The 11,508-nt window shown below is 40.4% G+C and overlaps 1 protein-coding gene across 1 annotated transcript in view; it reads right to left on the bottom strand.

Annotated features, from left to right (window-relative positions):
- The window catches only part of RASGRF2 (Ras protein specific guanine nucleotide releasing factor 2), a 48,689-nt gene that overhangs the window by 12,882 nt on the left and 24,299 nt on the right, over positions 1-11,508 (bottom strand). The window contains exons 3-9 of the mRNA XM_017739006.1: positions 7,147-7,294; positions 6,421-6,510; positions 4,992-5,245; positions 4,008-4,087; positions 3,376-3,569; positions 2,095-2,204; positions 315-433 (exon numbers count right to left, since the gene is read on the bottom strand). Coding sequence (XP_017594495.1) covers positions 315-433; positions 2,095-2,204; positions 3,376-3,569; positions 4,008-4,087; positions 4,992-5,245; positions 6,421-6,510; positions 7,147-7,294 — 995 coding nt within the window. The remainder of the gene's footprint in view (positions 1-314; positions 434-2,094; positions 2,205-3,375; positions 3,570-4,007; positions 4,088-4,991; positions 5,246-6,420; positions 6,511-7,146; positions 7,295-11,508) is intronic.

The following is an 11,508-nucleotide window of genomic DNA, read 5'->3' as shown; positions in this document are numbered from 1 at the left end:
AAAGAGTACTGCTCTTCCCCTGCTCCATCCCCTTGGGACCACAGTCCAGGCAGAATGTGAATGACTGTCCCATGGGGGCTTTGCCACTCACTGCTGCTGATTTTCATGGTTCCTGAAGAGAACAGTTCAGAACTGAGGACCAACCGCAGCCCAAAATTACCTGTTTTCGGGGGATTTTGTGACTCACCCTGCAGGGACCTGGGGCAGGCTCAGGATGCTGACAGTGCCCAGCCTGGCGATGGCAGTGTGACCCTTGCTGCCTTTAGTGCAGTTTTGCTTAATTACACAGGCAGTTTTGCAGAGCAATGTCTTACCTTGACGTATAAAGGTTTGGCTGGTATCTAGCAGTATGTCACAGCCCTCCACTATGGTCCTTTCTATGGCCAGGTTCTTACGGATATTTTCTGTGTCACTCACCTCGTCGTGCATCACTCTGTTGGAGACAAAGCAAAATGCACTTTATCTCCCCAAAACATGCCTCACACCTGCTGTGTCTGTTTTCACTTAGAGAGCGCAGACACAGTGCATGACCTTCACCACCTGCTGCAGAACAGATCTACCCACCCAGTGCCTCATCACTCCAGAGCAAGTCTCTTGCCTTTTTTCTCTTCTTCTCAAACAATTCTTGTGATCATTTTGATTTTTCAGCAGTGGAGCCAATTTTGCCAGACTTGTTTAGGGACTATTCCTGAACACATGTGACAGATGCCACCGAGCTACAAACACTTCACAGCTGATAGAAGAGAACTTGATCCTTAACGGACTGGGCTGCCACAAACAGGGAAGTCTTGCCTAGAATTGTGTAGAGCACATTGTAGATTTTCTCTCCATGGCTTTAGGGTCCCACTCTGTTCCTGCTTCATCTTTACATCTCAATGTACCAATCCCTTCCTCCCTTCCTCTTATTGCTTTCTCTCTCTTATTTCTTCCTCTATTTTTGGGTTATCTTCCCTTCCCCCCTCCCTTTTTCCCTTTCCTTTTTTTCTCTCCCTCAACAACCACATCATTGATACTTCACCATTTACTTTCTCTGATTGTTTTTTTTTTTTTTTATAGGCATCCCTCCCCTTACACAGAAAAATAGAGATTGTTTTTTTCAACGCTGAAATGAACCCAGGAGTTTACATGATCTTGTAGTGATATTTTCCTAAATTGGAACTGGACTACACTTTCTGGAATCTCCTCCTCCCTCAGAACTACATTAAAGGGATGGAAATGAGTCACTTTATTTTATATTTATGCTCTATACTGACTTTATGAGCAGAGAGGATCAGTCTCAGACTCCAATTCTGAATGTTCAGTGATGAATCAGTTGGATCAGCAATGAACTCCGACTTACGAGATGAAGCCAATCCAAAGCTGATTTATCTACTTGTGCAGATCTTTTACAACTAACTATTTTCCAAGCCCATCTTTAGTGAATACTCCAGACACTGAATATTTATATCCTGGAGTTCACTCATGGTCCCTTTGTTCACAGCAGAAAACTCAGTTTCCCAGAGAGGAGAACCACATTTCCCACTGGGCTGATGAGAGGAACATCTGAGAAAGGTCTGGGGGTTCAGGGAAGAGCTTCATTCTACAGGTTTCCACAGGGAGCATCAGTCCTCAGAATATATCTTTAGTTCCTGCTTATCTTACTATTTGAAGCATATATGAAAGTCATTTTTCACATCAGAATGCAAAAACTATAACACAGATAGAGAACTAAGTACTTTTCAAGACCCTGATTATTTAAAATGCCCTTCTCTCTTTAAGCTAAGAACAAAAAACATATTTCTCTATGTAAAGAAAACTGCTCTGTCCATAACCCAGGAGTAACTAGTTTCTATAGTGATTTCAATTCTCCCCTAACCAAAATACAAGAAGACACTTGTAGATTTAGGTTTGCAAAAAAAAATGAATAAATAGAAGAGACAAAATACTACCCTGGGATATTTTTGTTATTTTTCATTATCTTCTGGTTTAGGTTTCATCCTTTTCTTTAAAATATGTATCTTTTTTAAAGGAGCAAAACCAAATAAAGAAAAACAGGTTTTTCTTTTCAAAACTTTTAATTCAAAATTATCAGATCATAACATAGAAAAATCTTACCTTGAAAGTTCTTCTAGTTTAGATTTAGCAAATTCGAGGCTTTTTCTCTCAACGTGTTCATGTGGTGTGTGAGCCAAAAGTTCATGAAGTGTTATAATGTATCTGGGAATCTTGAAACCAATACGGTATAATATCAGTAAATCCATATATATCCTCCCTCAATTTTAATAGATTATGAGCATGCAAATTTCTTTTGACATTGAAAATACCAGGTGACCTGTTTGCATTCAGCTAAAATTCACATTGCACAAAAGGAGGTTGAAGAATGTCCAGGATTTGGCTACAGGGTAACAAGGACCCTTCAGAGCTTTTAACCACAGTAAGAAGGACCCTTCAGAGCTTTTAACCAGAACCAAGTGATGGTGCAGCACAACTTGTCTGACACAACAAGAATTATGTAGGAGGAGAGGCAACATTATGCTCAAGTGGAAAGTCATCAGCAATGGCATAATAACACTCCTCATCACACAGGAACAGGAGCATCTCTTCCCTTGACCTGGTTTCAACTCAATCCAAAAAACCCCCCACATACATAAAAACTTTAAAATATAGCACCTCAAAAATTAAAAAAGTATTGTTGCAGGTGCTAATGGCTCCTTGGGCTAATATGAATAACTAGCAGTAACGTAGGTGTCACTGATGCCCCTTTTAAAGTTTTTTTTCTCTATCTGGGTTGCCAATAACTGAGCAAACTGAGGGGTTTCAGTATTCCTCTGATGAGTGAAATGTCAGGTTAAACGAAAAAGACACAAAATTATCAGGCCACTGCTTCACAGACATCTTAAAACAGCTCCAAATGTCTAATCCAGGCAGATCACAGTAAAATATCAGGAGGGTAAGTACAGTTTTCAAAACTTTCGCAGTTCACTTTTCATTTTCTAAAGAGTAAGTCACTTGAGAACAAAGAGGGGAGAAAGATACAAAATGTATTCCTAGTGAGATGCTTATGGCTGCTCCAAGTTGCTGTATGTCACCTCTCCGTGGACTTTATAATCAGAGGTCCTAAGTCAAGGAATTGGTCCTTGGCAATTTTCCTTGGTGTTATCCTCATCCCACACTCCCCTTCAACATCTGTAAGACTCTGAACAAAAATGAGCCAGCATAGCTGGGGAAGAGATCTCCGCAGGCAGAGTTTTGGTGTAACAACAAAATAAATTAAACTAAACTAATTTGCAGGAGAGTATTTCCAGTTAAGCAAGAAGAGCCTTCAACTGATTATAATATCAGTAACATAAAATGAAAATTAAAACCAAATATACACAAGAAATACACAGGGACTACCTGAAACATGGGGTAGGTAAGGAAAGTTTCCAGCATTCGGCCCTCACATGCTGGGTTGGCTTCATATTGCTTCAAGAGTTTGTCAAAATCTCTGTTTTGCTTACAGTTTGCCAGTACTTGTAGGCTATACTGATGATTCCGAACAAATTCTTGGTATATGTTCAGCATTGGCAACAGAATGTCAAATAAGTCAGCTAGAAAAGGCAGAGAAATTACTGTTTTTCCCCAGCTACCCATCTACTGAAATACATTTTTAAAGAAAGTAGTGTTTTCTCTGGAAGTGAATTGCTGTAATCAGTTCTGTTTCCAATATACTGACAATTTAGAAACATTAAACATAGCTCGTTCACCTCCCCAGTGATGGTTGTTCTGATTATCTTATAGTCAGACAGTATGACCAAAAATGTAAGTCGAATCAATGCTTAGGGCAGAGCAATTCTCATATACAGACCATTACTGCTCACATGGGATTCCCACTATACCTGATCTTGTGGTTTTAACTCTGCAAACGCATTCCCTTCAAAAAGGACTTTTAAGAAGTCATGTCTTTAACAAAAAAAAAAAAAAATCTCTACTGAATTTTCAAAAACAAATATGAAACTTATACCCCTATAGAAAATAAAGTAACTTACCTAGAATTAAGGTAGGCCAGTTAGCTATTCTTGCTTTTAAGCCCTGGTGAAATATCTCATGAAGAAACATGATTGTTTCACTGAAAAACAAGTATTTAAACAAACAAAAAGACAATTCTGGTTTTATTTTCTGATTAATAATTCACAGAGAATTATCTCTTCCTCTTTTGCACTTTGCTAGAAAAAAAACAGAAGACAGTTATTGTTATGTAAATAAGTGCTTCCTTTCATTGCATTGTTTAAAAATACTGGCTCAGTGCTTCTAAAAAAACCATAATATTTGGTGTAGAAAGATTCTAACATTGTATTCATATTCTAACAAGGAAAAGGAAACCTGCCTCATGACTAAAGAACATATTCTATTTCTTAGAAGTTTGGAGCAGACTTGGATGCAATCCCAATCCTGTATCTGAAGTTAAATGCCTCCTGGGTTACTTGAACATGCTCATTACAACAGCACTTGGATGCCTAATGGAAGAACAATTCTTTTTTTGCAGGATATGAAAACACAAGTGAGAGGGAAGGAGACTCCTTAGGCAGGACAACAGAAAATAGAAGCTTTGACACACTCATCCTCAGGGTCTTATCAGGATCTTATCAGGATATGAGGCCACTAAGTCCAGTTTTGCTCTCTTAAGAGAAAAAAGAAACAGGAAAGGTGAGAGAAAATTAAGAGAACTGCCACACGAGGCACCATCTGTCCTTTTTTTCCTCTGGCAGAGGAAGACACAGAATGTAGGAAGGTAAAGAAGTCATGCTGGTTTCAAACAGCATCACCTGCAGCACCTTTGCCTTTCACCCCTGGAAACGTGGTCTGGCTCAGTGACACCACCTGCACCACAGCCAAAACAAGGGCCAGGCCTCTCTACTGTCAGCTGAACCAGAATGGGGAGGAGCAGTCAGGGAAATCCACAAAAAACCCCAAATAAAAAGCCACAACGAAGTCTCAAACCAAAAAAGAAACCCCAAATTAAACCCCCATACCTGTTGAGGAAAATGCTACTGACGTCGTCGTGACTGATGGGCGGCTTCTTGGAGCTTGCTGCCATCCTCAGGGGCCGCAGAAAACAGTTCACCAGGACATAAAGTTGGTGCACATACTCAGACTCAGCCTCCACCATGTTGAAAACTATCTGGTTCCTCTTCCTCATGCTCTCTGCATGAGGAGAACAAATGTAATCTTGGACAATAGTTTTCCATTTTCTTCTGCATAACCAGCCCCGCATAAAGCTCTGAACCTATAAAGGGATCAAGCAGAAAAAGAAAATAAGAAAAAAACCAAATTACATGACTTATCATAAGCTCTTCACTGTAGAAATAACCCTCAAAATTAAAAGTCTTTGCTTAAAAATAAAAATGTTCACTTATTGATATATAATTGCTCTGTAATTAATTTTTTTTTACATTTCTATTTGTTAAGGGTCATAATTGTTGCCAGGAAACAGACTGTAAAGACATGGCATACATATAAGGGAATCTTTCCCTGCAAGCTCGAGTGTTGTCCCCTTCCCATCAGCACAACAAGGGTGTGCAGGTCCTTCTTCCTCCCCTTACACATTTCTCTTACACTGCAAACGTATCCCGCAATACTTCCAGGTAACACCTTCCAACACAGATTCAATACCATTATTGGCAGAATTCCTAAATAATTTCTTAAACTCAGTTTGCTTTCCATTTTGAACAGATAACACGTGGCATGTGTATTTAAAGCTATGTATCAATATAATGCTTGGTATCAGACACCAAGGCAACAAACACGTTATTCAAAATGACAGATTTTTGGCATTCTTAAAAAGCACTTCTATGTCATGGGAATATCTAAATAAGCACAATATCTATTAAACTTGCAAGTGGATTAAAGATTACAGAAGAGGTCTACATCTGGTCACAGGAAATTTCATTGTGTCTGTGTCCTGATCTTGATGGGAAGATCATTCATCTTGAAAGAGAAGTGCAAAATTTCACTGGTATCAGTTTACTCTGAAAAAACACCTTGGAAAAAAAAGGGCCCCAACTGCCAAAATGACCAAGGTGAAGAATGCAGTGATTTACACACAGATCCAAAGCTCTCTTGCTCCTAAAAGGGGCATTTCCAGCTTCTATGACAATGGTTAAAGGAAAACTCACACCAAGTTACCAGCTCAGTGCTGACCCTGGCTCAGACTGCACACCCCAGAAAAAGAGAGAAACTAGGCACGTTCCATAAAGGATATTAGGCAAATACATCATGGGATAAAATGTGGCACTAAAATATATATAATTAAAGAGGTTTAAGTGGGGGCTGCGCAAAGGAAGACTTGCTATTTGACTGTACTTTAAAAAAATAAATAAGACTAGACAGAGTAAAATACAGAAGTACACCCCTTATGCCACCCTTCTCCCTTTAAGCACAAAAGAATTCCTTCATGTTTACCTTCTTAATTTTTTTAATATCTGGATCTTCATCTTCCTGGTTGCCTTGATAAGGTCGCATTTTTTCCTTTGTTTTATTCAGCGCTACAATCTGACAAAAGCAAACATTTATGAAAGTCTTCCTCAAGTTAATGAAAGCCTTATCTGGAGAACTAACGGAACAGTAATTTCCCCTTCCCCCAGCCTGTGGAAGGGGCACAGAATGACAAGCACATGTTTGGTGACAGGGACTGGAGCACTTCTCCTCAGGCCATTACAGATCTCTGTCCAGCTGGAAGGGGCACCAGGAATGAGCAGGTTCTCCCCCCAGAAACAACTACTGTGCCCTTTGGGCTTCATCAGCTCAGGACTGCAACAAGGTTTTTAACAACACCCTGTGAATCAGGGCAGTCTGGAACTGTTCTTAACACCATCACAACCAAAAGCCCTGCGCTGGGATCAAACTCAAACCTGAAGGCAGGGAGGAAATTATGCCACCAGTGGCACCCATTCTGCAAAGCAATGTGTTATCCTAAACCCTCTGACAGGAAAAGTAATCCAATCAGCTTAACAGGCCCCAATATTTCTAATAAAATTATTTATCCACAGAGTCACTGGGAGACCATTACCTATTAACCTCACTGGGTTCTGCCATTTTCACAAAGTACTACAGAAATACTGAATACCACTGCAATGCACACAGCAAAATGCTACAATCCAGTGATTGCCTGGTAGGTCTGGAACACACCTCCGACTTCAGCCTCTCGATCTCCGTGTCCTGGTCCTCCAGCTGGTGCCGGAGCTGGTTGGCTGCAACCTTCTCGGTCTCCACAATCTGCACCAGGTGGATGTACTTCTGCATCAGCACCTCCCGCTCAATCAGGATGTCTGAGTAGCTGGCAGGGAAAGCTTAGGTCAGTAAAAACAGCCAGATATCAGTCTTCATCCCCCCTTATGAGACATGGACAGATAAACACGGCCCCAATGACAAGAAGGCTGCAAAGCCATGTTTGTTTAGCTTAAGCTGTAATGTAAACCATAAGCCACCCAAATCATAACCACCAAATCACCCAAACTGAGAGAGTTTAATATCCTTTTTAGACACAGGTGCTACAGTACCCAGTTTCACAGTGTCCAATTACTGAGAGCAACGCAACTGCATTTTTTATGAGCTTCTAATTCTCATGCTAAGCCCAAGAATTCTATAAATCCAATTTGGTGTATGTATTTTAAGGTCTTTTTCCCTTCTTTTGGGAGGACTTGGGGGAGCATGTAGCACTTCATCAGAACTAATGCTCTCCATCTGCCAGATCTCTTTATGAAAGAATTCCCATCAAAACTGTCATTTTAGCGTGCTAACACATTTTATTCTTTAGGCCATTTTACGATTACTGATGGAAATGCCTTTAATCCAGTCAGTATCAGGAACTATGGTATCAATGTCTCTTTTAGCTCTTGGGCAGCTCTTTCCTGAAAAGGGACAATATCCCTAGTGCAACTAGATGCCACAGTCAGAGCACCATGTCAGAAATGCTTCTCAGCTTCAGGCAGAGGAGAAATCACTTTCTCCCTATGCAGTCTCTTCACCAGTCTGACCCTGAAGCAACAAAATCAACATACTTTTCTGCCTCTTACCCCAGGTTTCAGGAAGGTTCTTCCTCTGAGAGTTGCGTAACTTTACAAGATAAAGACCAAACAAAACACAGCAGAATGGAGGCCCTAAATCTTTGACAAGGGATCCCACTCTATTTTATATCACATCTTTTTTCACTGTGGAGTTTGAGCAACGGATTGAACAGAAGGAATTTTTGGACTGCAAATCTCTTCCTTCTAAATTTCTTCCCACTTGTTATAGCACTCATAAAACAATGAACATTTGCTATTAAATACTGTGAGGCTTTTAAAATTGCAGTAATGTGCATCCTCTATAGTGTGGTTTTTCTGTAAATATTTACTTGTATTTCAATCAGTGTTAGTGCACTTATGCACTGGAGGGGGCCAATATTAAGCACAGCTATTGAATTCAACACCTAACCTGGAAAACAAGCTTAGATTTAAAATAATTAGAGTAAGTTCCCACAGCTATCATAAAGTAAAAGTTTCTCCTCCTTGTACAGATTATAAAAACAATAAGAAGTAAATTCAATTCTATTACATTTGCTGTTATATTTTGACTACTGCAGAAGTAAACAATACATTGGAAAAAGAAAGGTCAGGGCACCTCTTCCAAGAAGTAAAAAACATACATAGATAAATTTGTCATGAAGCACTCCACTTGTCACTTAGCTGTGCAGTAACAGCAGTGAAGTGTGAGATTTGTTCTTTGAAATTTTTCAATAATAATTTGTTTTGTGTTGCAAGAATTCTGGGGTTTTTTTCAGAGACCAGAGTACTTCATCTCTTTGCACCCTAAAAAGGCATTTGTACATTCTAAGAAGTGTCTGAGTTAAATATACAGTTAGGACTAATTGTTATACAATTTTATGAAGATAAAAATATTTGTAACACATGTAACAAAAATCTTTATTTGATTTCAAGTTAATATAAATAGTCTTTCCTACCTAAAACCAAATCCAGACAGGTGAAATGCCCTCTTTTTCTATTTATCCTTTTCAAAATGTTCTTAAAGTTTTGCTACTGATTGTTTCCAATACAGAATTTGACGGGTTTCACCTTGGTCTTATTCAAACTGAAGAAAATAGTAGGAAAACAGCAGGACACAGTCTCACAAAGGATGAACTGCTGACACGGGACCCAAGATATTGTTACCTACAGTGCTTTTCTTTCACTTCTTTGTTTCCTCCTTTAAGGGAAGAAACTTAATATATATTTTTCAGTTCCTTTAAAGGCATTAAGCTGGACTTCCACAGCTTTGTTTTACTGGGGAGCAAGAAACTTTGCTCTGGAGGACTGAAGCTTTGTTCTTTTGAGATGTCCTTAGAGCAATTCACCAGGGTGGCTTTCGCTGTCTAAAATGTCAGGCTCAGCCTGAAACCAAACATCTCCTTCACTCCCATAATTAGCAGTATGAAGAAGAGTTAATTTTAAAAGTCTGTGTACACCTACACTAACTTAGAATAGGCGAAATCCATTTTTCTTCTCAAAACTACTGCTGGGAAAGGAAAAATCAGAGGCTTTTGGCATAAACTTCACGTACTTCCAACAGCCCTTTCCATCCATCTCTCTGCATGCCTGAGTAGAGATCACAATGTCCAAATGTGTTAACCTGCATATCCAGAGTAATCCCAGGAGCCTTACAAGAGGACAGGAGTTCCATACTGACACAAACACACATGTATAAAAAATCCTTGTCAAAGAAAATTGTACCAAAATACATGAAACAACATGTAAGCAGCCAGCCTCGATCTGGTTCTCGGTCCGGGGTCTCGTTTAACACAAAGAAACAACTGCTACAAGCCACAGCTTACATGAATTTGTGTTAATACTTTATTGAGAGAAGCAATTCTGTAATGTGTAGTATAGATAAAACATCCTGAAAGCTGAGGCTGAACCCATCTACTACCACCATCTGTAGAGACAGGGCTCAGACCAGGTATTTCAAGCAGCTCTGATGGGTCACCACCTACCACATGGAGAGAGGAGGAAATGATTAATCAAGTCCTGAGAAAAACTGTTGCACCATTTAGGCTGACATGCTCAGAAAATGTAGGAAAATTGGAGAAAGTTTAACCATAGCCTTATTATTAAAGCCTCCTTGCTCTGGCAACAAGCCAGGATAGAAGTTCTGCTAGTGCTACCAGCCAATTATTTGAGTTTTGTCCTGAACTGAGAGCAGAGTTATGGTTCATTGGAGTACTCCATGCTAATTGCACTAAAGCTGCTCAGGCTGCTGGAAGAACCAGGCACTGGGTCTGGCCACATCAAATCACCTTCTTGAAAAGGAGAAGGCACAACCTAATTCACTCATTACGAAAACCAGGCTCTGGCTGTCTGGAAGGCAGAAGAAATTGCCTGCATCTGTCTCCACACCCACCTTGAGCAGCTGTAGGACTTCTTAATAGAGGAGGAACAGCCTCCAGACAGGTTTTAAAAGCTGATGGCACAGTCACAGCCACAGCAGGGATGGGAACAGGAAAAGCTGCAGTAGAATGTAACCAATCCTTCCCTGCGACTCTAAGCAAGGTGCCTCGGGAGAACACCAGTGCACAGAAACCACTGCCTTTAATGACCTCCTGTGTGATCCAGGGTTCCGAGGGATCCAATGGCTGCCAGAACCACAGGGCACCATGAGAACTCCACACCCCAAACGGGTTTTACTACACGATCCTTTTAACTGAGAGGGGGAAATACCAACCGGCATGAAAGCCTTTGGAAGGGTGGACCCAACAACCAAAGCACCCAAACCATGTCTGTGGGGAATGGCTCACTCAGCAGCTGTAGCAGGTTCAGTTCGTAAACTGGGCAGAAACACCAATTAAGTGTAGTGGTTTGGTTCAAAATATCCATTACTTACTTATTTTCCTTCTGTGAGATAAGAATTAGGAGAAAAGCAAAGCAGGCACAAAACTTAAAAGAATATAAAGAAGTTTATTAACAGACCTAAAAGAAAGGAAAAAAGTCAGACTAAACCTTCAGAACCCTTTCCTCCCCCCACCTTTCTCCCTTCTCCCACTGACAATGTAAAAAGACAACCCTTGAGATTTTCAGTCTGTTTACCACCTCTATAATAATCTTTTTCAGTTCACTTAGGGAGAGGAGTCTCTCTTGCTCATGCTAGGGAGACATCTCCACAAGAACCAGTTCTCTCATGGCTTCAATGTCACAGCAAGACAGCTGCCTGGGTTGGTTTTCTGCTCACATGTGAAAGTCCCTTCCCTCGTCTTACAGCTTTCCCCACAACTGCTTTCGAGGGTCCAATCTTGAGCTACTGGGGTACCATTTTAAGGATGAGCTGTTCAGAAGGAAAGGTTCTCTTCACGTATCTCTGGGAGCATCTTCACCTCTAGAACAGAGGTCTTCTTCCCTGGGAGCAAGGGTCCTCATCACTTTCATTTCTCTCTGTTCAAGATTCTCATCAAATCACAGCTACTTCAACATTTGCTCATTTCAGCACAGGTACTTTTGCTCACGATTGCAATTTGAAAGCTCT

The sequence above is a fragment of the Corvus brachyrhynchos genome, unplaced genomic scaffold, assembly GCF_000691975.1.
Source record: "Corvus brachyrhynchos isolate BGI_N302 unplaced genomic scaffold, ASM69197v1 scaffold1097, whole genome shotgun sequence".
NCBI classification, from domain to species: domain Eukaryota; kingdom Metazoa; phylum Chordata; class Aves; order Passeriformes; family Corvidae; genus Corvus; species Corvus brachyrhynchos.
The sequence above is the reverse complement of the archived record's forward strand: the minus strand, read 5'-3'. Positions and strand labels throughout refer to the sequence as shown.